General features: G+C 36.2%; 1 protein-coding gene across 3 annotated transcripts in view; it reads right to left on the minus strand.

Moving 5' to 3' along the window:
- Positions 1-27,937, minus strand: part of HMCN1 (hemicentin 1) — a 470,876-nt gene that overhangs the window by 181,186 nt on the left and 261,753 nt on the right. For all 3 annotated transcript variants that reach the window (XM_060643679.3, XM_060643685.3, XM_060643687.2), the window contains 9 exons: positions 27,759-27,889; positions 27,446-27,593; positions 24,870-24,996; positions 21,190-21,344; positions 13,358-13,636; positions 12,568-12,849; positions 11,739-11,847; positions 10,346-10,515; positions 8,978-9,132 (listed from right to left, as the gene is read on the minus strand). In XM_060643679.3, the coding sequence (XP_060499662.1) occupies positions 8,978-9,132; positions 10,346-10,515; positions 11,739-11,847; positions 12,568-12,849; positions 13,358-13,636; positions 21,190-21,344; positions 24,870-24,996; positions 27,446-27,593; positions 27,759-27,889 (1,556 nt within the window). The remainder of the gene's footprint in view (positions 1-8,977; positions 9,133-10,345; positions 10,516-11,738; positions 11,848-12,567; positions 12,850-13,357; positions 13,637-21,189; positions 21,345-24,869; positions 24,997-27,445; positions 27,594-27,758; positions 27,890-27,937) is intronic.

Genomic DNA, 27,937 nt, shown 5'->3' on the forward strand with positions numbered 1-27,937 from the left:
ATAATATCTGTCTTTCTCTGCCTGACTTACTTCACGTAGTATAATACCCTCCAGTTCCATCCACAAATGGCCAGATTTCATTCTTTCTCATTGCCAAGTAGTATTCCATTGCATATACAAACTACAGCTTCTTTATCCATTCGTCAGTTGATGGACATTTAGGCTCTTTCCATAATTTAGCTATTGTTAAGAGTGCTGCTATAAACATTGGGATACAAGTGCCCCTATGCATCAGTACCCCTGTATCCCTTGGGTAAATTCCTAGCAGTGCTATTCCTGGGTCATTGGGTAGATCTATTTTTAATTTTTTGAGGAACCTCCACATTGTTTTCCAAAGAAGCTGCACCAGTTTGCATTCCCACCAACAGTGCAAGAGGGTTCCCATTTCTCCACATCCTCTCCAGCATCTATAGCCTCCTCTGATTTGTTCATTTTAGCCAATCTGACTGGTGTAAGGTGGTATCTCAGTATGGTTTTGATTTGTATTTTCCTGATGAGGAGTGATGTTGAGTATCTTTTCATGTATCTGTTGGCCATCTGGATGTCTTCTTTAGAAAAGTGTCTATTCATGTCTTCTGCCCATTTCTTCACTGGATTATTTGTTTTTCAAGTGTGGAGTTTGGTGAGTTCTTTGTAGATTTTGGATACTAGCCCTTTATCCAATATGTCATTTGCAAATATCTTTTCCCATTCCATAGGTTGCCTTTTAGTTTTGTTGATTGTTTCCTTTGCAGTGCAGAATCTTTTTATCTTGATAAGGTCCCAACAGTTCTTTTTTTTTTTTAATTCCCTTACCTTTGGAGATGCGTCAAGTAAGAAATTGCTGTGGCTGAGGTCAAAGAGGTTTTTTCCTGCTTTCTCCTCTAGGGTTTTGATGGTTTCCTGTCTCACATTTAGGTCCTTCATCCATTTTGACCTACATTCAAGTTTTTAATCAATTTTGAGTTAATTTTTATGTATGGTGTAAGACAGTGTTTTGGTTTCATTCTTTTGCATGTGACTATCCAGTTCTTCCAATGCCCTTTATTGAAGAGAACATGCTTTCCCCATTGTATATTCTTATGCCTCCTTTGTCATAAATTAATTAATTATATATGTGTAGGTTTATTTCTAGGCTCTCTATTCTGTTCCATTGATTTATGTGTCTGTCTTTATGCCAATACCAAACTGTTTTTGATTATTATAGTTTTGTAGTATAGTTTGAAAACAGTATGAGGCTTCAAGATTTGTTTTTCTTTCTCAAGATCATTTTGGCTACTTGGGATCTTTTGTGGTTACATACAAATTTTAGGTTTGTTCTACTTATGTGGAAAATGCTATTGAATTTTTGATAGAAATTGCATTGAATCTATAGGTTGCTTTGGGTATTATGAACATTATAACAAGATTAATTATTCCAATTCATGGGCATGGGATACCTTTCCATTTATTTGTGTCTTCAATTTTTTTCATCAATGTCTTATAATTTTCTAGTGCACAGGACTGTCACCTCCTTGTTAAAATTTCTTTTTTTCTTTTTTTATGCAATTTTAAATGGGATTGTTTTCTTGATTTATCTTTCTGATAGTATGTTAGTGTATAGAAATGCAACCAATTTTTGTATATTGATTTTGTATTCTGCAACTTTACTGACTTCATTTATTAGTTCTAACAGTTTTTGGGTGAAGTCTATAGGATTTTTTATATATATAAAATCATATTGTCTGCAAATAGTGACAGTTTTACTTCTTTCTTTTCAATCTGGATGACTTTTATTTTTTTTTTTTCTTGACTAATTGTTCTGGCTAGGACTTCCAATGCTATATTGAATAAAAGTGGTGAGACTGGGAATACTTGTCTTGCTCTTGATCTTAGAGAAAAAATTTTCAGTTTTTCACCACTGAACATGATAAGCTGTGGGCTTATCATATATGGCCTTAATTATGTTCAGGTATGTTTCCTCTATTCCCATTCTGTTGAGTGTTTTCATCATAAATGGAAGTTGACTTTTGTCAAATGATTTTTTCTATTGAGATGATCATATGATTTTTATCCTTCATCTGTTAATGTGGTGCATTTCACTGGTTAATTTGTGAGTGTTGGAAACATCCTTGCATCCTGGAGTAAATTCCACTTAATTATGGTTTATGATCCTTGTAATGTATTGTTGAATTTAGTTTGCTAATATTTTGTTGAGGATTTTTGCATCTATGTTCATCAGGGACATAGGCCTATAATTTTGTTGTTGTTGATCGGGGTTTTTTGTTGTTTGTTTTATTTTGTTTTTATGGTGTCCTTGTCTAGTTTTAGTATCAGGGTAAAGCTGCCCTCAAAAAATAAATTTGGAAGTGTTCCCTTTTCTTCAAGTTTTTGGAAGAGTTAGAGAAGGATAAGTACAAAATCTTCTTTGAATGTTTTCTAGAATTCACCAGTGAAGCAATTGGGTCCTGGAATTTTGTTTGTTCATAGTTTTTCTTTTTTTGTTTTTAATGCTTATTTATTTATTTTTGAGCAGGGGGAGAGCTGGGGAGAGACAGAGAGAGAAAGAGACCTAGAATCCCAAGCAGGCTCTGCACTGCGAGCAGAGTCTAATGCAGGACTCGAACCCACAAACCATGAGAGCATGACCTAAGCTGAAATCAAGAGTCGGACTTTAACCAACGGAGCCACCCAGGTGACCTGATAGTTTTTTTGATTACTGACTCAGTCTCTTTACTAGTGATTGGTCTATTCAGATTTCGTATTCTTGATTTAGTCTTCAAAGACTGTATTCTAGGAATTTATTCTTCCTTCTAGGTTGTCCAATTTGTTGGTCATGTAACTGTTCATAGTAGCCTGTTATGATCCTTTGTATTTCTGTGGTATCAGTTGTACACTCTCCTTTTTTACCTCTGATTTTATTTATTTGAACCATTTCTGTACTGTTTTTGGTGAATCTAGCTAATTTGGTCAGCTTTGTCTTCTCAAAGAACTCTTAATTTCATTAGTCTCTTTTTTTCTTTTTTGTCCCCATTTCACTTATTTCTGCTCTATTATTTCCTTCCTTCAACTAACGTTAGGCTTTGTTTGTTCTTTTTCTAGTTCCTTTAAGTGAAAAGTTAGATTTCTTATTTGAGATTTTTCTTGTTTATTGAGGTAAGTCTGTATCTCTATAAACTCCCCTCTTAGAATGGCTTTTGCTGCAGCCTATTGATTTTGGTACATTGTATTTCGATTTTCATTTGTCTTAGGTATTTTATTTTTTAATTTCCCCTTTGATATTTTGTTGATGAAATTATTGTTCATGTTGCTTAATATCCACATATTTGTTATTTTTCCTGTATTTTTCTCGGAATTATTTTTCTAGCTTCATACCATTGTGGTCAGAAACTATTCTTGATATGATTTCAATCTTCTTAAATTTATTGACACATGTTTTGTGGCCTAACAGGTGATCTATCCTGGAGAATGTTTCATATGCATTTAAGAAGAATGTGTATTCTGCTGCTTTAGGATAGAATATTCTGTACATATTTATTAAGTGAACCTGATCTAATGTGTTGCTTAATACTGCTTTATTTATACTGATTTATACTTTATTGTCTTTTTTCTGGATGATCTATTCATTGATTTAAGTGGGATATTAAAGTCCCTTGTTATTATTGTATTGCTGTTAATCTCTCCGTGTAGGTCTCTTAATATTTTCTTTGTATACTTTTGTGCTTCTATGTTGGGTGTACATATATATATATATATATATATATATATATATATATATATAAATGTTACACCTTCTTGATGGATCATTATGAAATGATTATGTAATGGCCTTTATCATTATGTAATGTCCTTTGTCTCTTTTTTTAATAGTTTTTGCTTTAAAGTCTATTTTGTCTGATACAAGTATAACTTTACAAGCCTAGTTATCATTTCCATTTGCATGGAATATGTTTTACCATCTCTTCACTTTCAGTTTGTTTGTGTCCTTACATCTGAACTAAGTCTTTTGTAGGCAGCATATAGATGAATCTTGTTGTTTTTTTTTAATCCATTTAGACACTGTATATTTTTGATTGGAGAATTTAGTCCATTTACATTTAAAGTAATTATTGAATAGGGAATATAGCCAATGGCATTATAATAGCATTGTATGGTGACAGATGATTGCTACACTTGTGGTGAACATAGTATAATGTACAGAATTTTTTAATCACTACAGTGTTCAACTATGTTGTACCTCTGAAACTAATGTAACATTTTATATCTTCAGCAAAAAATTAATTTTAATTTAATTTTTTAAAACAAGGAAACGACCTGTCCCTTCCCCACCCCCACCCAATAAATTGTTGATAGGAATGTACTTATTGCCAAGTTGTTAATTGCTTCCTGGCTGTTTTTGTAGTTCCTCTCTGTTCTTTCCTCTTCTCTTGCTTTCTTCCCTTGTGGTTTGATGACTTTGTTTAGTGTTATGTTTAGATTACTTTCTCATTATCTTTTGTGTACCTACTATAAGTTTTTGCTTTGTAATTACCATGAGGCTCACGTATAACAACCTATTATACAATAGTCTATTTTAAATTGATAGCTGGGGCACCTGGGTGGCTCAGACAGTTAAGCATCTGACTCTTGGTTTCGGTTTAGGTCACGATCTCACACTTTTTGAGACTGAGCCCTGTGTTGGTCTCTGTGCTGACAGCACAAAGGCTGCTTGGGATTTTGTCTCCCTCTCTCTCTGCCCCTCCCCAGTTTGTGCTGTTTCTATCTTTCTCAAAATAAATAAGTAAACATTTAAAAAAAAAATAAATTGATGGCAACTTAAGTTTGAATGCATTCTAAAATTTTACGTATCTACATCCCCCCCCTCCAAGTGTTTTATGTTTTTGATGTCACATTTTACATTCTTTTATTTTGTGTCTCCCTTAACTGTTTGTTGTGGTTACAGTTAATTTTACTTTTGCTTTTTAATCTTAATACTGGCCCTATAAGTAATTAACCCACTACCTTTACTATATATTTAGATTACCAGTGGCATTTTTACTTTTGCATGTTTCCTTGTTACTAGTTAGTGCTTTTTCTTTCCAGCTTAAAGTCCCTTTAACATTTTTTTTCTTTTTTGGAAGGGCCACTTTAGTGTGATAAATTCTTTTACCTCTTGCTTGTCTAAAAATCTCTTTACTCTCCTTCAATGCTGAATAATAATATACTGGGTAGGGTATTCTTGAGGGCAAGTTTTTTTCCTTTCAGCACTTTGAATATATCACACCACTCCCTTATAGCCTGCAAGGTTTCTGCTGAAAAATCACAGTCTTATAGGGGAAGGGGGGGGGGGGGCAGGTGGGGCAGGTCCATTGTACCTAACAAATTGCTTTTTTCTTGCTATTTTTAAGGTTTTCTTTTTATCTTTAACTTTTTACATTTTAATTATAATGTCTCTTCATGTGGATTTCTTTCAATTCATCTTATTTAGAACTCTCTGTGCTTCCTGGACCTGGATGTCTGTATTCTTCCCCAGCTTAGAGAGGTTTTCATCCATTACTTCTTGAAATGTGCCCCCTTTCTCTCTCTTTTCCCCTTCTGAAGCCCATGTAATGTGAACGCTATTCCATTCGATGTTGCCCCATAGTCCCTTTAGCTATCTTCATTTCTTAGAAATTCTTTTTTCTTTTTGCTTTTCTGTTTGGGTGAATCCCACTGCCCTGTCTTCCAGCTCACTGCTTTGTCCCTCTGCTTCATCTAAGCAGCTGTTGAACCCCCCTAGTGTATTTTTCAGTTCAATTATTATTTTTCAGCTCTGTGATTCTATTTGGTACTTTCTTATATTTCCTATGTTTTGTTGAAGTTCTCACTGTGTTCATCCATTCTTCTCCTGAGGTCAGTAAGCATCTTTGTGACCATTACTTTGAACTCTTTATCAGGTAGATTACATACCTCCATTTCATTAAGATCTTTTTTTTTTTTCCTGAGGTTTTGTTTTGTTCTTCCTTTTGAGACATACTCTTCCATTTCCTCATTTTGCTTGAGTCTCTGTGTTAATTTCTATGTATTAGGCAAAATGGCTATCTTCCCACTGTTAAAAGAGTGGCCTTGTCTAGATTAACCTCATCATTCAACCTTGCCTTAGCTCTTGGTTGTCTCTCACACTTTGTGACTAAGTAGCCTGATTTACTCTTGATAGGTCTCAGTTGTTAAGAGTGTTTCAAGACCTGTCAGTGCTCCAGAGAGAGAGAGATCTTAGTCAGTACCTGGCTTCAGGCTGACTGGAAGCCAGATCCTCAGGCAGCAGCTTTTAAAGTATACAAACGGCACTGCAATTGTAATCCCTGCTGGCCTTAAGACCAGGGGATCTGGAGGTGGCCCCGGGTGACAAATTGCAAAATTTGGGGCTTCAGATGTGAGTATATGCTTCTTTCTGGGAGTGAGCTATATATAGCAAGGCCAAGGGAGGACACATAGGTGGTGTCTCCCTGCCTATGTTCCCTGGGAATGCCTTCAGAGTCTCTATATGGATGGCAAACCTGAAGCCCATCCCTCAGGCTGAAGCTTGAGGACCAGTGGTGGGCCTTTTTCACCAGCAGACTAGGAGTATATTCCAGTTTACTGTCTGTGCAATGCCTTGGGTGGGGTAGCCTGCCAAGAACTGTTTTTCTGATTATTGTTACAGTCCCATAGGCCCTGGCACACAAGCTCCTCTGGCCACTAGGTCCAGGCATTCAAGGGGTATCTCCTGTGTGGACTGTGCTTGCCTGTCAACTTTAGTGAGGCAGTGGGAGAGTACTTGAGGTGGGGCATGCCTGCAGCTTTAGCAAGGCATGGAAAGAGTGCTGGGGGCAGAGCACAGGTTCCACTGCAGCAAGGCAGTGGGAGATTGCTGTGTCTGTGCACATCTGCTTTTGCTAGCAAGGTAGAGGAAGAATGCAAAACTGGTGCCTCCCAGGACCTCTGTCCCTGGAGAAAGTCCCTACTGGTCCCTGCCCCTCTGGCAGATGCTTTAAAATTAGCAAATAAAGGGGCGCCTGGGGGGCTCAGTGGGTTAAGCATCTGACTCTTCATTTCCGCTCAGGTCATGATCCCATGGTTCACGAGACAGAGCCCTGCATCAGGCTCTGCTCTGACAGCGTGGAGCCTGCTTGAGATTCTCTGTCTCTATCTCTCTATCTGCCCCTCCCCTTGCCTCAAAATAAAATAAACGTTTAAAAAGAAATTAGCAAATGAATATCCTTCACATAGAGTCTAGGTACTTTTTAAACTTTTACACTAGGTCCCAGGGCAGGTAAGTGTGCATGTGAGTCATGAGGTATCTCAGATCCCTATAGTCCTTGGGGTCTCTCGGATGTAAGGTCCAATGGTTTTCAAAGCCAGATGTGTTATGGCTCATCTCTCCAGTACAGGTCCCAAGGGCTTAAATGCCTGACATAGGGCAGGAGTCCCATCTCCTCAGGGAGAAGCTCCAGACTTGTGAGATCCCTCCCCGTTGAGGGTCACCATGCCAGGGGTGTGGTTTTTGGCAAGACTGCACCTCTGCCTCTCCTGCCCATCTTGATGTTGCCCTTTTACCCTTTGTCATAGAAGAACTGTTCAGCTAGTTTTCAGATCTTTTTCAGAGCAAGCGTTCCATACGTGGCAGGAGATTTGGTGTCTGTAGGAAGAGGTGAGTTCAGGATCTTCCTGTACTGCTGTCTTGGACCACCCTTGCCCACATGTCTACTTTTAACTCCTTCAACTCATTATCTTATAGGGGTCTGGTAACTATTTAAAGTGAAGATTTGATTATGTCACTCCTCTCTTAAAACTCTTCAAAGATCTCTCATGGATTTAAGTACAAATAAAACCATTAATATTACTTAAATGCCTTCTACCCACTCTTTGGTCTCCTCTCATACCACCTCATCTTGCTCTCTTCAGTCCCCTGGCTTGCTGTCAGGTCCTCAGGGGGTGTCATGCTCTCCTTTATTTTAAGTTGCTTGCCCATACACATCTTCTCTGAAACACCCTACTCAGTTCTCTTCCATTAAGTCACCCATTCAGTTCCTATGTATTCTTCAGATCTCTGCTCAAAGACTTTCTCTATGAATTACCCTCATGTCTAAAGCCTTTCCACAATATCAGTTCTCATACTTCTCCATATTTTCTCTTAAAATTACTCTTTATAGTTTCTAATTAAAGTTTTATATATGTATGTTATAAACACCTATCTCCCAGAGAAACAGTTGCTTACTAGCAGTATGCTTTAAGGCTTCATAATGAATCTCTCACTAGCACAAATGTATACAATTAATTCCATAGGACTTGGAATAGGAATAATAAGTGAGCAGATACCCATCACTTCTTATTCGGAAGAGAACTCAGCACATCGCTCATTACTGCAAACTCACTACAAGCAAAGTTCAAGCCCACATTAGTCAATTAACTTGGTCCTAGGAGCAAAATCTATTAATTCAGATTTTTAAATGCACTGTTTAGATTATCTAAGTTTGAAATATATTTATTTATTTAAAAATATGTAATGAGGTAAAGTTTTATGTCAGAGATTATATTCAGAGTGAAGCATACAGAAATGAATTTATTCAGACAGCGTCTCTGTCCTCTGGAAGCTTATAAACTAAAGTATTTTTTTTCAAGACTTATTTCACTTAGGTTTATGTAAATATGATTTTACCTCAATCTTAGTATATGATAAACACATTGGGGATACTCTGAGTCAATATGGATGAACACTGTTCATTCATCCATGAAACATCATTTTTTCAATACTTAAAAGAGGCATGCATCAAAACAATAAAAATACCAACCAATAAGTTAAAATCAGTATCATTATGATTATTAGTCTTTAATTAATTTCATTCTTCAAATCAAAATATTAAGTTAAATTCTAAAAACTATAAGGAAAACACATACTGTTTTAGTAAATTTTCTATAGTCTGTCCAACAGGAAAATCTACAATTAGGAAAGAAGAATGTGATAGCTCTGAGAAGATCTAGGTAGGTTTCACATTTTGGGCTAAGCAATATTGATACTTACTTTGAGATTTCCCTGGGCAGTGTTCACAGGTTGGCCATCTTTTAACCACGTAATAGATGGATTTGGAATGCCATTGGCAATGCACTGCAAAGTGATAGGCTTGTATTTCACTATGGCTCTCTCAGAAAGATCTGGGGATTTGATCGTTGGAGGTACTAGATTCAAGGAAGGAAAGGAAAGGAAAGGAAAGGAAAGGAAAGGAAAGGAAAGGAAAGGAAGAACAGGGGAAGGGAGGAAGTGAGGGAGGGAAGGATGGATGGAAGGAAGGACAGCGGGAGAGAGGGAGGGAACAAAAACCATAATCAGTGGAGTCAAATACTTAAAAATCCAGATGTAAGAACCTGAAACTTTAAAATTTAGAAAAGGGGAAATTCCTATTTTAACAAACAATGAAATAATTTTATCTCATGCATTTAATTTAGTCTTCAGCAATTTTAGATGACCTATTTCTTAACTGTGGATTTCTATTCTTCAAAGAATAAGTAAAATATATTTACAGCAACTGTAATCGGCATGTATGTTTGGCTTACACCTTTTGGTGTGTTTTCCCAATCTATTACGATCCTCCCTTTCTCTAGAACTACCTCATTAAATCAGGGTGGGTTTCCCGTACCTGTATTTATTACCGCAAGACTCTGACCCCAGTAAGACTATTGAATACAGAATGGTAACTTGATTTAAGCTGCCAGAATTGGAACTGAGACTGAGAAACAGAGTTAGCTATATTTCATCCCAGGATTGGAAAGGCAGTAAAAACGTCTGCATGGACAGAGGGAAAAATGTTGATGTTCATAGAAACCTCTACTGAGGGTTCCAAATGGCTCTCCAGTCTCCCATTGCAGTCTCTCCTTTCCCAACATCTGCAGACAAGTGAGACATATAATACCCTGGCAGAGGGTTGCCTCATCATTACACTAATGGTTCTGATCCTTCTGTGCTAGTTCTGTGAATATTTTACGTACCCTGGATCCTGCAGAACACCCTTACCTTCTATTTTGGAAATGACTTTATTCACACTCCCTCCTGTTTTGACTAAACTCTGGAGAGCGGACACAATCCCTTTACTTAGAACTTGCTGCCTGCCTATTCTATCTTATTTGGCCTCATTCCTCAGACCCTGGCATTCTATGCAGAATCACACTAACATTTGAATTCTGTATATTCATTTACACAGGTCTCTTGGTTAAGTCTCTGTGTTAGTAAAGTGCCTTCCAATCTGCCATACAACTTAACTCAAATTCACATACTTCATATTACTTTCCACAACTCAAGATTTATCCAGATTACTGAGCTACCATCTGAATTAAATAATGACCCAGTGCATAAGCTAATTTTAAATGTAATGCTCTGGTCTCTTCTTCAGCGTACCATGAACAGTAACTTCAAATTCCTTCTTGTGGTCGCCAGCAATGTTTGTTGCCACGCAGCGATAAAGGCCCGTATCTGACACCTGAGCCTGGGCAATAACCAATTTGCGTCCATTTAGCAAAATCCTGAATCCATCCCTTTCATCAATTAGCTGGCCATCCTTTAGCCACCTATAGAAACAAGGCAAAAAGAAGTCTGGAGATATATTTTAAAAACTAAGTTCTAGAGGTGTGTGTGTGTGTGTGTGTGTGTGTGTGTGTGTGTGTGTGTGTATCTCGGAGGAACTAGAACCATTTATATATTAAAAAAATTTTTTTTAACGTTTATTTATTTTTGAGACAGAGAGAGACAGAGCATGAACGGGGGAGGGTCAGAGAGAGAGGGAGACACAGAATCTGAAACAGGCCCCAGGCTCTGAGCAGTCAGCACAGAGCCCGACGCGGGGCTCGAACTCACATACCGCGAGATCGTGACCTGAGCCGAAGTCGGACGCTTAACCGACTGAGCCACCCAGGTGCCCCGTACCATTTATATATTAAAATGTCTCTGTACATACATAGATATATAAATTCTCAACTGTATTTGCCGAATTCTCTATTTGCCCATTCTATAAAGTGAACTATAATGGGGAAAAGAAAAAAGTAAAGCTGGCCTAACACAGAAGTTGGCATATTGTTGGAGCCCCAGTAGCTATGTGTTTTCTTCATTTTTCTATTAATGTTAAGGAACAGAAAGAGGCAAATGCCCCTAAATATTATTCACTTCAGATGTTTAAATAATATTAACCAGCAATGTGAATACATTCCTAAAGCATCTGTAAAATAAAAGACTGAAACCACATAGCATTATGTATTTTTTCATTTCTTATGAGTTATCACTTTCCATTTTACTTTATAATCATATGTGAACATATGTTATTCTCTTAGTTGACTAACTGCTCCTTTGCATATCCTGCACCTTGGAAATGAAAGGTTAGGTATTCACAAATGCTTTGTGAATGAAGAAATAAGAAAAAAAATTGGTAAACACATATGCATGGTAACTTCCTCTATTTCCCTAATATGTCCAGTACATTACTTTTTATTTAATCATTCATTAAACATTTCAGTTCCTCAGGAAGATCTGACAGATACTGCTTACTAGTCTCTCTATAAACTGAAAATGTAATTTCTCAGAGCATAAATGGAATTCGTCTAATTGAGCAGATTTAGGGGCCCTGTTATTATAAAGCAAAAGCCGCCTTTGTATACAGAGTATGTCTTTTAAAAGAGGAGCATAATGAATATAATTTTATATGGCCGCCTTTTAATGACACAGGACTTCTTTCAAGATAGCTCTAAAACACGCAAGTAAAGAAGTGGGAGGTATTTAGAAGACATACCAAAACCCTTACATGATAGTTGGTGTGGGAGAGCCTGTCACTTGACAATCTAGCTCCAGTAAGTTATTAACCATCACAATGAAGTAAGATGTCTCATCTCCTCCGTCTATAGCTGGTGGCACTAGAAAACAACAGAGATGTAGCATACAAAGAAACGTACACAAGAAAAAATATACTATCCTTTTAAGCAGTACTAAGTTGCAGTTTAGAAGGTTGACAAGTATCATAGGGATTTGATACACCAAGGGGATTTGAAATATAAAATAAATTTTACCATACATACTTGCCAGGATCAGGGAATGTATTTTTGGCATACTGTGGATTTTTCTCAATTAATCTACCACGTAGGTGCTGCTGATGCCATCTGAATATAAAGCTAGTTCATAGTTTATTTTGCTTATTTTCATAATAATAAGAGAAATGAACCTCAAATATTGGGCCTCTGTTCAAAAGTCTTTAATTTATAAAAAAACAGAGACTAAAAAGGTTGCAAGGTGACTTCCCAAAGCCCAGAGACAAAGTTTCCTGTTGTCTAGCATAGCGCTCATGACAGGGGACCACGTTATCACTCACTGCAATCAGATATTGTCATAGATGTAAAATGCATCAATGCACTTACAAATACAAAGTGTGCCTGTCAAAATCAGTGGAAGATTTGCGTGGGTTCTTAGATCTTGGGTCTGGTGATAAATCCACCACTCAATAATGTGCAGGTCCAGAGTTGAACAGATAACTGAACCTTCTGTAACATCATTTTATGATTCCATGACCAAAAAACATTTAATAACATGGTCAGGTTTTGCTATGAATCTGGAATCCAGATTGTGGCATCCTTATTTACCTAAGACATCAACTTCGTATTTGATTTCCTTTTCTCCTGCCACACTGGTAGCCACACATACATACTGTCCCCGGTCGGCTTCTAGGGTACTCAAGATTTCTAGTTTCTTCCCACCAGCTTCTGTACGGATGTTGTCACTGGTTTTCACAGGTACGCCATCTTTTAACCAGGTGAGAACTGGAGGAGGGTTGCCAGTAGCTTTACACTCTAGTGTCAGTGAATGAGCAATAATCACTTGCTTACTCAGAGGCACAGCCAAGTCACCTTCAATCGTTGGAGGAACTAGGTAGAAAAAAGTAACATTTCAGGCATCTTCGAAATCCCAGTTGAATACAGGAGATTTTGTTTTCATGTAGTTTGACCATAGAAACGATATACATGTCTGTCTCCTTCTAAGCTGTTAAGGAAAGAATTTCTTGGGTTAGCTGATCTGCAACTACTGTCAATATTGTGGGATACTCTGTACTACGTCTCGCTTACAAAGGGTAGATAGCAGCAGAGAATGTTCTTAGTCCTGAAAACAACTTTACCTCGTCCATAAAAACCAAATGGTCTAGATGCTCCATGTGCCATGGACAAATGGTTGGGCAAATGAATGGACTGCCTCTTGTTAACTGTATCTTTTTAAAATATTTTTTCCAAGTCATGGGACAAATTCTTCCCATTTCTATCCATGCATATTGAAAATGACCAAACCCACCAGGACTTTATTAGTGAATGAATTCGATGTTGGCATATTTGAAAGTATAGACAGAAAGGCATATGATTACAGCACATATTTTTTCCTTACCATAGACATCCACATGGAATGATTTTTCAGCAGTTCCAGCAACATTGGTGACATGACATGTGTATGTTGCTGAATCAGAAACCTGTGCTCGAGGGATATGAAGAAATCGTCCTTTATCAATATAAAGGGCTTGTGAGCTGGATATGACTGGCTGGCCGTCCTTATACCAAGTAATAGCAGGCATTGGAAGTCCCCGAGTTTCACATTCCAGTTTAATTATGCTGTTGATCAGTGCTGATATTTCTGTGGTGACATTCCCTCCTTTAATACTAGGTGGTACTACAAAGGATTGCAGAAAAGAAACAAGTCTTTTAGCTTTAGCTTTAGCTTTAGCATCTGTACCAGACTCTTAAATGCTGTAGGTGTTTAAAGAATGCATTTAAAGTAGATGTGAATTAAAGACAATTAGGAACTCAATGATTTATCTATCTACTGATAGTCAACTGCCTGTCTTCTCAATCTTTATCACCTTCCTCTTGGGTTTTGATTTCAGTAAGAGCAGAAAGTCACAGGGTTCGTTTCAGGGGTTCATTTAAGTCCAATAGATCGTTACATAACTAGTTTGACCATAGAAATGATATACATGTCTGTCTCCTTCATTACATAACTAAGAAAGTTATGTTGAACAAACAAAGGGAAACAAAATAAAACCCCACTTAAAGTGGATATGATACATTTGAAATGAAGCCAAGGGACCAGGAAATGTCACATCCTGTACAACTGCATGCCTTCTCCCCGCAAAATACTAAAGGTCTAAGTGCCTTCAGAACCAGTTACTGGGAAGAGCTGCGGAATCTTCCAACTTTTGCTTCTTACAGGTTTTTGTTTTGTTGTTGTTGCCTTTTTTTTTTTTTTAGCTGCCAAGAGTTGATTCACTCAACTATACTCATCTAACCAGCTACATGTACATCTTCCGTAATTTAGCAACCACATTCCTGGCCTCACACCACATGAGAACTCTGTGTGAGTTGGAAAAACTACTCAAGTGGCTCAATCCTGCTACATCTTTTGACTCTGGTCATTCCAGGCTTGTGCTACAAACTGCAACAAGTTAAAAGAAATCAAATGGCATGTGCCTGAACTGGGAGTACCTTAATATTATTTTATGAAACTTTTATTTTAGAATAGGGTATATTCTAGAATGCTTTTCTTACAGTTGGACTAAGGTTATAGGTTTCAGGAGGAAGATCATGGAGGTAAAACACCCTCCTCATCAGATCATATCAAAGGTACAAATCATCAGCATGACTTATCACTGATGATGTTAACCTTAATAATCTGGTTGTGGTAGCTTTTGCTAGGTTTCTCCTTTATAAAGTTACTCTCCTTTCCCCCTTTTTGGGGAAAGGGATCACTCTTTTCAGCCCATACATATGGGGTGGGGAGTTAGGTTCTATTTTCTTGAGAGGAGAACACCTACGTAATTTTTTTGGAGTTATCCTATATAATTTTGTTTCTCGTCCCCAATTTATTCACTTATTCAACAATTTATTTATATCAACATGATTCATGGAAACTTATTTTATACTTTGGGTTATGATCTAAATACTACATGGTTTAATTTGTTGTTCAGATCAATCCAGTTTTGACCACTGGGAACCATTTCATTTGGCTCCTATGTTCCTTTGGCATATTCACACCATGCTACTATTTTAGTACTTTTTTACCTTCTGGCTCTACTACATGCTGTAGGCTCATCTTGTATATTCCCTGCCCCAGCCCTAGAATTAACCATTTTTCTGAGAAGCCTTGGTTCCTTTAAGTGGAAAAAGATATTAGAAAACAAGAGCTGGATGTGAATAGAGTACCATAATATTTTCTGATAACCGTTCTCAGAACTAGCTCACAGTGACAAACATTCATATACACATTTCTTTTTTGTCACACATAATTTAAGGAAATATCTACTACAGTGTGAAGTAAACCTGGTGGTAGGATAATTTTCCTATAACGTAGTTTAATATACAGCTCAAGGAAGCCAACTATGGTTCATAGGTGAGGCATGGAGATGCTAAGCTAAGAATACATTTTTAGATTTTTAAATGGTTGGGAAAAAATCAAAATAATACTAATATTACTTTGTGACATGTAAAAATTATATGAAATTCAAACTTCAGTGTCCGTAAATAAAGTTTTATTGGTATATAGTCCCACTGATTTGTTTACATATTGTCTATGGTTACTTTCTCCCTCTAATAACTGAGTCAGGTAGTTGCAAAAAATAGCAAATACGGTGTTCTCATTGTTTCTCACTCCTGCTGAGCTTACCATCAATTTAAGTGACACAGTTATAACTCAACAGCATTTCAAATTGCCATGCATATCACCATGGCATGATATTTTATTTTATTTTTATTCTCAGTGCATACTTCTCATGTCAAAACAAGAAAGAGAAAAGTGGATTTTAAAACACCTTTTTAAAGCACAACACAGGATTATTTTGTTATAAATGAATGGCAAAGCATCATTTATTTTGTAATAATACTATTGCTGTTTTGAAAGATTACAATACACACTAACACACTAGACTCATCATGTTATTTCCAATTCAAAGGAAAACAACAGTTGGATAAATCATAAAATGTAAAATGGACTGACTCATAATAACAGAATTTCTTCTCAAAAATAAAAAGTCAAAATGAGGCTACAACCAAAAAAAAAAGTTTCTGAGTGGTTCATATGTTAGCCAAGCAAGAAAAGCCATTTACCAACAGTGATTTAATTAAAATCAGGGATGATCACAGTCAGTAGTCACAGAAATGTGTCCACAGAAATCTTAAATCGCTGTTTGAGATTATTAGCCTTTGCATGACAATAATTGCTGGAAGACATGAGACCACTGGGAGCAACATTGATAGTTAATTCTTTTTTAAACGCAACTTTTCTGAACAGTATTCTTGGCTCTTGGCAAACTTACAGATGTTACTGATACTGCTTTTGGTTTGAGGAGTCAATGCCAAGTCTGAAGAAACTAAGAATTAGTCTCTAAGAATAGTCTGCATGGAACAACTACAGACAAAAAATATTTTCAAAGAAGTCTTAAAAAAAAAACCAAAAAACCCCACTAACTCCAACCTGAAGTGGAATCTGCTAAGATATGGTACAACTGATGGTAGCAGGAAAAGGCTTAGACAAATTTATAAAGCTTATTAAAATACAAGGTTTTAAAAGTCTGTATTCCTTGTGTTACTTACCAGCAAGCACTCTGTGTAAAATATTCATATGTTCTGGAATCAGAAGTGTCAATGGTATATTTTATTTGCTCTTATGGACTTAAACATCATCAGTTCCATGAATTTTTTGTTATAAGTAGAAGCTGAATATAAAGACTTGTCTACCATTGAGCAGTTCAGCGCCTTAATGGTGCTAAACTTATATTTTAATTTTTTGAGCTCAGTGCTGAGACTATTTTTTCTGAATGAAAAGAACTGTCCTCGAACACTATTACTGAATACTGTTGACTGATTTTGGAAATTGGTTTTTGCTACAAATTTGCTAATGTTTCTTAATGAATTCAACCTAAAATTACCAGATCAAAACAGCACTTAAGTGCAAAACTTATACTATGGTAGTCATTCTGTCTGAATCACAATTATGTCAAGCGACATTTATACATTTCCCATGCTGTCAAACAAAACTGAGATCTCCATTGCCCTACAAATTTGCCCTGGATATATTTTCTGAGCTCAAATTTCAGTTTCAGCAATGTCTGTTAGACCTTGATAAAAATACAAAGGAAATTTCCATGTTCAAACTTCATTTATCTCTGAGAATGAACCTTTAATTATTCAGTCTGCGATACAGCATGCTAGAAGTCAATTATCAAAAGAATATAAGAGAATTCTATAAATGCTTTCCAAACAATGAGTATGGTCATTTAAAATAATATGTTTGTGAACTGATGTCAGTATTTGACAGTATGTCTACATGCAAAAACATTTTCCAAGAGGAAATACATAAAATCTCATTATAGAACAACATTGACATTAACATGAACATTTGCAATCAATTTTAGTGAGAGGGATCACTAATTTTGACCTCCACTTAAAATATTACCCCTTCCCTCCAAAGAATTCCATTAATCCAATCTGTAGACTTGTATGACAAAAAATTTTATAATTTTAAAAATTATTCAAAAAAAGAATTTTATCAATAGATAATTAGTAGAAATTTATTTCTATCTTGATATATAAATACCTACATAGTATCTTTGACTTTGTCTCATGGTCTGCAAAACCTAAAATATTTACTATCTTGCCCTTTATAAAAAAGGTTTGCCAAGTCTTGCTATAGATAATTAATGAATACAAATTCAAGCCACCATTTTGAAACCTTAAGGAAGAGCATTTTATTCAGATTTAAAATTTTAATTTTGCTTTGAGACTACTTATGTCATATGTTAATCTGTAAACATATATCAAACTTTTGGTTCAAAGTGCCTAAATCAGCTGGCTAGCCTAATTAGTTGGATGACACATTAATGAAAGAACATATGTTCAAATAAGTCCCTATCCACCATGAATGTTTTACAAAGGAATATCATTTGTATGGGAAAATATCTGCATTTTTGAAGTTGAGAAAAATTACTCAAAGAACATTTCTAATTGACATCAGAACAACACACCATCTACTGCTTAAATTTGCCAAATAAATGTCACTTCCTATTTCAATTTAATTTATATATACTTTTCTGGGACCTTATTTCTGTTTGACGAAGGTTGTTACAGATAAAGGTAATAAACACACTGCACATTAAAATGCACTGCACATATACATTCAAAGACTTACACACACTTTGGGGAAGCACTTAGACTTCTTAAACTCAAACATGGACCTCAAGTTAAAAATCTTTGCCTCAGGGGCGCCTGGGTGGCGCAGTCGGTTAAGCGTCCGACTTCAGCCAGGTCACGATCTCGCGGTCCGTGAGTTCGAGCCCCGCGTCAGGCTCTGGGCTGATGGCTCGGAGCCTGGAGCCTGTTTCCGATTCTGTGTCTCCCTCTCTCTCTGCCCCTCCCCCGTTCATGCTCTGTCTCTCCCTGTCCCAAAAATAAATAAAAAACGTTGGGAAAAAATTTAAAAAAAAAAAAAAAAAAAATCTTTGCCTCAGAATTAATAGCTATGAATTTGCACAATCTCCCCCTGGGACATTAAAAGCTCTTTTATTTCCTTCCTTTTTTCACATCTTTCCCCTCCCTCTCTGCCACCCCCCCCCCCCCCCCCCCCCGCTCCATCTTTTATTTTTCACTCTTATTCTGCCTCTATTTCTTTCCTTATTCGGGCACAATGTGCATTTCTGCCTTTCAAGTGCATCAGCTGTTTTGTCCTCATGTTGGTATGTAAATAAGGAAAACAAATGAATCAAATGTCATACAAAACACATTCTCAATCTGAAATCTACATAAATTTTCCTGACAGTTAGCCCAACTATGGCATCTGTTTCATTCATTCTTAGGAATAAAAAGCATTTTCATAAGTGAAATAAAATAAGCTTAAGGTTACCCACTTGGAGGTGCAGCCAAGCATACTAGAAAGGAGATGCATTATTTCCTGAGTTATAATAATCAAAACTTCACAATGTCATAATACCTTTAATCTCAGACAATCCTAGAAATTTTAATCATTATAGATCCCTCTCTTCTGGGTGCCTGAAGGCATTATATAGGCTGCACAAGACGATCTGAAATAAAAGAACCCAAGTCCTTGGGAAATAGGTGTCTTACAGAATCACCAAAATGTATGCATCATAGACACTGGCAACGATACAACAATGTAGAGAAGACCACTCAAAAGCTTAGGGGAAATTTTGCACCTATTATTTGAATGTCTGGTTCTGGTAAGAGGCCAATGGTGGCAATAATACTTATGTTTAACTTGGATTCATGACCGGCAATCTTTCAGTAATGTTACTCTTTTTTTTTTTTTGGAGGACATGTCTTTTCATGATTAGATTCTTCCAAGGCTTCTATTTATAGGTAGAAATGATTTAAAAGCATGCATTAAATAAAATCTCTTTGATTCAAGAGAGCTACTCAAACTTTATATAAAGACACTAACATTGAAAAAGGGAAATTTGCAATCCAGTGAAGTTATATAGAAGTCAAGCTAGTAAGCCAATACAATCACTAAGGAAATAATGAAAAATGAATAACATTATTAAACTCTCAGTATAAGCCAGGTGACCCAGTAAGGTATCTAGCTTTTGATCCTCACAATAACACTATTAAATAGGTGCTATTATTATCCCCATTTTACAGATGAGGAAACTGAAGATCAGAGGGTAGGCAATTTGTCCAAAGTCATAATGCTAGTGAGTGACGGAAATTGGATCTCAACCCAAGTCCGCCTGTCCCAGAAGCCCAAGTTCTTAGCAATGATTAGATCAGTGCTGTCCAATAGAAATATAATGCTAACCATCTACATAATAAAAATTTTTCTAGTAGCCACACCAAAAGAATTAAAAACAGAGGAAATTAGTTTTAATAATATATTAAACTATTATATATATAATATATAAATATTTATATTATTTATATATTAAATATATATAAATATTGATAATATTAAAATATACACAAATAATATACTAAAATATATAAAAATATTTATATATTATTTATATATTAAATATAATATATATAATATATAATTTAGCTATTTATATATATATACTTAATATTATATATAATATATTATATATATAATCATTTTAGATATAATCAATGTAAAATTATCAGATATCTTACATTATATTTTCAAATTAAGTCTTTGCTATCTGACCTATATTTTATACTTAACAGCTTATCTCATTTTGAACTAGCCATATTTCCAGTGCTCAACAGCTTCATGTGGCTAATGGTTACCATATTGGACAGTATATCACTAGACCATTCATTCATTTATTAGCAAACATTTCTTGAGAGCTACCACGTATCAGACATTAAAATAGGGAACATGCAAAACTAGGCCATGCTCTTACGAAGTGTAGCTTTCCTCTTACGAAGTGTAGCAGATAGGTAAATAAATCCATAATTAAGCAATAACCTATCAGACAGTGATATGTATTATGAAGAAAATAAACTTGGACAATATAATAGTGACTGCATGACTGACTGGCTTGGGAAGATCCTGCAAAGAGGTGATATTCCTGAAGTATCTACACTTTTGAGTGTCATACACTGTGGAGAGACAGAAATCAGTACAGTAATAAGCATGACTGGCCTATTGAATTACTGGGTAATTTGCTGTGCCTGCAACCTAATGTTTATGTGTGTAAAAAATATTAAATGACCTTGGAATTCACTTGCCTCAGGGAATATTGAGATTTTTAGTGAAATGAGGGCTGAATCCTCTGGTAGGGACTTAGCTGGAAGAAAATGGTGGCACAAACATAAGGCATTTAAAATATTACCCTGTGGTCAGAATAAAGACCAAGATGGTTTGAAAACAGAACAACTGAATGGTTTGCATACCATTGGCTTCATTCATGTATCTCAGTTCTTTTTAGAGGTTTCTGGGTTTTCTTTTTAAAGTCTTTTAAGGATTTAGACATTTGACTTATTATATATTAATCAATCAGGAAACGACAGATGTCTTGAGTGACATCATTGGAAAATCACTAGACCTCTCAAAGAAATCCAGATGTAATGACAAAATACATTAAAATTGGATGCAATGTTCTAGTCTAGAACACAGAAACTAGGATCTTTCCTCTAATGTAAGTTGCAGTCCAAATTATTCAGCATTGAATAAAAGAACAGTTAACATTAAACCCTGATTTTCAATAATAGTGGGAATTGATAATAACAAAACAAGCATACGAAAATCACACTTACTATAGACCGTCAGTTTTATGTCCTTGGCTTGTTTGCCAGCTGCATTAGATACAGCACACTGGTAGCGACCCTTGTCACTTCTTCGTGCATTCTTTAAATGTAAAACTTGTCCTCTGTCTAGAAGTTCAATATTAGGATCTCCCAAAAATAAAGGCCTAGAAAAAATAAATTTCATTCCATGGGTCCATTTTTATTTTCCTATGTTTCCTCTCTTATTAATAACAACAAAAATCATTAAGTCCTAGGAGATTAAAAATATGAAACAAAGTTTTTTTCTCTATGAATCTAAAAAAAATAAACAATGATATTAGTACTCTTATTCAGAAAAATGGAATTAAAGCATTATTATTCATTATTTTCATTAATGAAAGTTAGATAATGATTACTTTGAGATGAAAAGTTCCCTCATTTCAAACTTATTTGTTAAGTATTAATAGAAACCTGGTAGTGTTTCATTGTTTCTTCCATTCTTCCCCCTCCTTCTCCTCCTCCTTTTTCTTCTTCACCTTTTTTATTTGTTTTCATAGCCAAAATTTCTATCATCATTTAGTAAAGTAAAACTAAGAGTATAGGAGCTTGAGGCCAAGGAATATTAGTTTTAAACCAATATCATTATAATACCTGGAAAAGTATTCACAATAGAATGGTTATTACTTATTAAAGGCAATGATCCTGCCAGCTTTTCTAAAAAGTAGATACTGTAGGGGTGCCTGGGTGGCGCAGTCGGTTAAGCGTCCGACTTCAGCCAGGTCACGATCTCACGGTCCGTGAGTTCGAGCCCCGCGTCAGGCTCTGGGCTGATGGCTCAGAGCCTGGAGCCTGTTTCCGATTCTGTGTCTCCCTCTCTCTCTGTCCCTCCCCCGTTCATGCTCTGTCTCTCTGTCCCAAAAATAAATAAACGTTGAAAAAAAAATTAAAAAAAAAAAAAAAGTAGATACTGTAGTAAATATGAACGTTTTTATAATCACAAGTACTTAAATATATTTATGTCAAAAGCAACTCATATATAGTTGTTAAGGAAGTCTTTTCCTACTATACAGTCATTTATTGAATACTATACAATGCTCACTTTACATAACTGGCAGCAGCTTTATGTAATTGAAACATCACGTAAAGTCTATAATATCCTAAGATTCATACCTTTTTTTTAATGTATATTTATTTTTGAGAGAGACAGAAAGAGAGAGAGAGAGAGAGAAAGAGAGAGAGAGAGTGGGGGAGGGGCAGAGAGACAGGTAGAGACAGAATCTGAAGCAGGCTCCAGGCTCTGAGCTGTCAGAACAGAGCCCAATGCAGGGTTTGAACCCACAAACCAGGAGATCACGACCTGAGTCAAAGTCGGATGCTTAAACAACTGAGCCACCCAGGCACCCCCTAAAATTCATACCTTTAAAATCCACTGATCTTCTTTCAGGAAGACCCATAGCTAGTTTTTAAAAAATCTGCAGTGATTTAGCCCATGATAAATAACTAGATGCACTGCTGGATTAGAAGCCTCATCAGACTACAGAATTAAATGGAAACACATTTAATGTTCTGTGGTAGCATCCTTTACGATTTCTTGGCATGTCACTTTGTAGGAAGCTCTCAAAAGCTGAGAGAATAAAGTACCTTAGTTTAATGCATTTTAACTGTTTTTAAAAAGTGAATACTTGATAATGTTACTCAAATTTAAGTAACTTTAAAACTTTTATTGATTAATTATGCAAGGAATATGAAAATTTAAATAAACAAAAAAGGAAGTATTATAATAAGAAAAGGTCTGCTTGATTTATTACCCCTAATGTGAGTCTTCTCTCTAGACATCTCACCTTTGTAAGTTTGGTTTGCATTTTTTCACGTTTTTTTTTTTCTAAACATTTTCACGCTTAAATGTCTTCCCAAAAGAATCTAGTTCTTACATGTAAATGGTATTGCTTTGTTCTTTCTACTTTCTCTTTTTACCTGACAATAGCTGTAGAGATATTTTTGATATCTATAGCTTGATCTTACTCTTTTTAATTGCTGCACAGTGTTTCAAAATATGACTATGCTGTAAGTTATCTACTCATCTCCTAATATTAAATATTAAGCAGTTTCCACTTTTCTGCCACCACAGTGTTGCAGGGAATATTACCTATTGTCGTACCTGCTCTCATGTGGATGTGCATGAATGTTTCCCTCTCCTAGAACCTGAAAGTGTATTTGCTACATTACAGCATATGGGCCTTCAAACTTGAATAGATATCAACAAATTGCCTTTCAGAGTACTAATCTATTTACCACACTCTCGCCAACATTTGGCATTGTTTGAACCTTTATTTATTTGTTTTGCCAATCTGACCTGTGAAAAGCAAAATTCATGTTTTCTTGTTTACATTCTCCAAATTATTGATAGTGAGCATCTTTTTTTCTTCCAAGTTTTAATTTAAACTCTAGTTAGTTAATATACAGTGTAATATTTGTTTCATGTGTAGGATTTATGGATTCAGCACTTACATACAACACCCAGTGCTCATCAAAAGTGCCCTCCTCCATACCCATCACCATTTAACCCATCCTCCTGCCCATCTCCCCTCCAGCAACCTTCAGTTTGTTCTCTATTGTTAAGAGTCTGCCTTATGGTTTGCCTCTCTTTCTCCCCGCTCTGCTCACCTGTTTTGTTTCTTTTTTTTTAATGTTTATTAATTTTTGAGAGAGAGACAGACTGTGAGTGGGGGAGGGACAAAGAGAGAGGAAGACACAAAATCCAAAGCAGGCTCCTGACTCTGAGCTGTCAGCATAGAGCCCAACGCAGGGCTCAAACTCACGAGCTATGAGATCATGACCTGAGCTGAAGTCGGACGTTTAATGGCCTGAGCCACCCAAGCACCCCTCATTTGTTTTGTTTCTTAAGTTCCACATATGCATGAAATCATATGGTATAGTCTTTCCCCGACTTATTTCACTCAGCATACTCTCTAGAGTATCGTTTAATACAGCTATTGCTTAACTGAATATTTTTAAATTGCCTGGTTATATCCTCCATACATTTTTCTATGTTGCCAATTTTACTGATTTATTAAAAGTTTGCATACAACCCTTTATTTTATTCAATGCAAATCTTTACTCTTTGCTACTTAAGCCTTAGACACCTGCTCTCAGAAACCATAATGATACTCAAATTGAGACTAGGCTGTGAGAAATAAGCTCTCACGAACAATATGAATCAATACTGCCATATCAGTGTAAGCAAACCTCAGTAGCCCTTGAACTTGAAGTCTGGGAAATATCTAATTGCTCTTTTGTGATTGCTTCCTTTTGTCCATTTATAGAGCTAGCTTGAGTATTCATCTTATTGTCATAAATTTTCTTTTCTCATAATTCAAACAATCTCATGTAAAAGCAAAGTTTTCTCTGCATTTGGATCTTGCATTTTTCATTTTTTATTCTGAGCCTATGGGCAGAATATTTAGTGTCCAATAAACTTGAGTTCCTCTATGTTTCTAAAATAAATTCCCAGCATTTATAGTCTTATAAATCACAAGAATGAAAGGTATTACAAGACTCTGAGAACATCGTTCAACAATATTGTTTTCCTTCATGTTCATTTAATAATATTTATGTGGTTAAAATAATTAAAAGGGAGAAAATCCACATGGATTTCCACATCTATTTTCTATCAACTGGACCCTTGCAACAAATAGAGACATGGTACTCACTTGCCATCTTTGAACCAGTGAATAACGGGGAAGGGAGTGCCTTTGACTTGGCATTCGAGAGTGGTGTCATGGTTGAGGACAACAGAGACTTCATTTGGGGAGCTGGCACCTATTATGGTGGGAGGAACTTGAACAAAGACATTTTATCATGAAAATCTATGATTTAGCAAAAACGAATGGGGGGAGGGAGAGCAGATTATTAATGATTTCTATAGTATTTCAGTAAGATTTTAATATTACAAATAAAATATCACATAAAATACCTTCATATTGCATCTGTAGACCCACCCAAATGTTAAATTTAAATATTGGAACACATTCATAAAAAAATTTCTAGCAGGACAATTACCTGCAAGAATTATGGTTGATTAGAACTAATTCATTTTGAGGAGAAGTAAACCCATATGCAAAAAGAGTTTGGAATATAAGTGAGCCGTGAAGCTCATAAAATGCAATTTACTACTGCTGTACATTTTAGAAAATGAATGACATAATGAATATTAATCTTATAAGGTTCAAAACTGACATATTACAACATAGTGCTATTTAATGTATATTACCCTTGTTTCTTTTAAAGGGCCCCTAGGCTACGCCTGGATAGGGGACATACTATGAAAAAGACTATGCTAGTTTTTATTCTCAGAATTATCAAAATATTGAAGAATTCCTGTACACTTCCTGGACTTTGAAATCCTCTCCCTTCATATCATGTTAAGATGTTTGGTCTTCATCTTCAGAGCAATGACCAGCCACCAAAGTAGCTCTCTCGATAGAGAAGGGGTGTGATCAGATTTGTGTTCGGAGATCACATTGGCTAGGGAATGAAGACTGGATTTCAGCGGCAAAGAGTGGAGGAAGCGGAGCAGTTCAGAGGCTACTTTAATTCGGCTTATAAATGATGATACTTTCACAGTTAAAAATGAAAGGAAGTAGATAGTTTAACATTGGATTAGGAAGTAGACTTAACAGGGTGTAGGTAGATTTATTAAGTTGGGGAGGAGGAGGGAGAAAGGATGAGTGCCAGGTTCTAGCAGAGGCAAGCTGGTGGATGGGGTGCTGTGATGGGCATTGCTGAAGATGAGCAGAACAGATACTCATTGACCTTTCTGTTTGATATGCCACTAAGACATTCAAGACACTGTGGAGAAGATAAGATATATATTCTAAGATCCAGAGAAGTCTGAGCTGGAAATAAAAATTTGGGGAGTCATCAGCACATAGAATTTAAAGTAAATGAGTGCTGAGAGAAATAACAGCAATGAGACTAATGATAGGAAAGATTACTTAGTGTGTTTGTTATAGTCTGTGCTTACATATAAGGATAAATTTGGTAGAGGAAATGCAAAGTACTTCAGGCTCTGAGAAGACTAATGAGAGGGATTATTTTCATGCTAAAGCAGTTTAAAAATGGCAATTTGAATGCAGCATCATTCCCAGACTTCATTTCCACCCCAGACTGACAAACATATGCCCATTTTGATGAACAAAACACTGAAAAGGGAGGAATTCATTTTATCACAAAGTAAACTTTAATTGGAAAATACAATTTCACAAGCTAAAATTACAAAACTTTAAATTTATGATTACCATTAAAATTTTATAAATGCCTCATAACCCAATTTATATCCCAATTCCTCTACCCGCACTCAGAATTTTCCCCTCTCAATTAGAATCAGGGCAGAGGTGATTTAGTTATGAGTTAATTAGAATGCAGGGAAAGGAGCATTTGCTATCTCCTCCAGTTCCAGTTACAACCTAGCAGCTTCGGATGTCGACGACATTAATGAGTTTTACTCTGCATCGTCCTGTATAGTTATTTCCCAGAGAATTTCCTGCCTGCCTAGCAGGAGAAATTGACAAGAGCAGTAATTTACTATTTTATGTGTAATACAGTACCAGACATCCACAGACATCTCTGTATGATAATCAATAGCTTAAAACATTCTATAGCATATGACTCTGGTTAACCAGATCAAAGACAAAATAATGGCAGACCAAAACAAATTACATTTCTCTTATCAATTTCTTTCTAATCTCTTTGCTCTTTCACACTGTCAGCTCCATCCAATTATAAGAAATGCATCTGAAAACTGTAGTATTTTTTTTAAGTTTATTTATTTATTTTGAGCGAGAGACAGCGAGCACAAGCAGGGGAGGGGCAGAGAGAGAAGGAAAGAGAGAATCTTAAGCTGGCTTGGCACTATCAGCGCAGAGCCCAGTGCACAACTCGAACTCATGAACCGTGAGATCATGACCTGAGCCAAAAGCAAGAGTCAGACTCTTAACCCACTGAGCCACCCAGGTGTTCCTGAAAACTGTAGTTTTTTAAAAAGACCATTTCTGGGGCGCCTGGGTGGCGCAGTCGGTTGAGCGTCCGACTTCAGCCAGGTCACGATCTCACGGTCCGTGAGTTCGAGCCCCGCGTCGGGCTCTGGGCTGATGGCTCAGAGCCTGGAGCCTGTTTCCGATTCTGTGTCTCCCTCTTTCTCTGTCCCTCCCCCGTTCATGTTCTGTCTCTCTCTGTCCCAAAAATAAATTAAAAAAAAAAAAAAAAAAAAAAAGACCATTTCCCTTACCTAGCACATCGATGTTAAAATACTTCTGAGAAGTGCCTGCAATATTAACTGCTTTGCAGGAATATCTTCCTGCATCCTCTGGAGTGGCTCTAAAGAGCTTTAATATCTTTCCATTGTTCGTGATCTGAATACTGCTGCTTTCAGTCACCTTCAAAGGCCAAAATGGTCAGTGTTATTTCCAATCCTAATACAAATGCATAATTAAGAATTGATGTAAAAGTTTTATATCACTATTAATGAGAAAGTCACATCTGAATGGTTTATTTCAGAGACGGATGCAATGAGTTATGCATATTTTGATGTCTTCATTTACCTGGACGTCATCTTTGTACCACATAATGACAGGAGAAGGAGTACCTTCAACTTCACAAAAGAGATTGGCCAGGTGATTGACGAACACAGATACATTTGTTACTTGTTCTTTATCTTTAATTACTGGAGGAACTGCAAAAAGAGAGAAGCCATGGCTAGACAATTTTATAACAAATATTA

The sequence above is a fragment of the Panthera onca genome, chromosome F1 (assembly GCF_046562875.1).
Source record: "Panthera onca isolate mPanOnc1 chromosome F1, mPanOnc1 haplotype 2, whole genome shotgun sequence".
NCBI lineage: Eukaryota > Metazoa > Chordata > Mammalia > Carnivora > Felidae > Panthera > Panthera onca.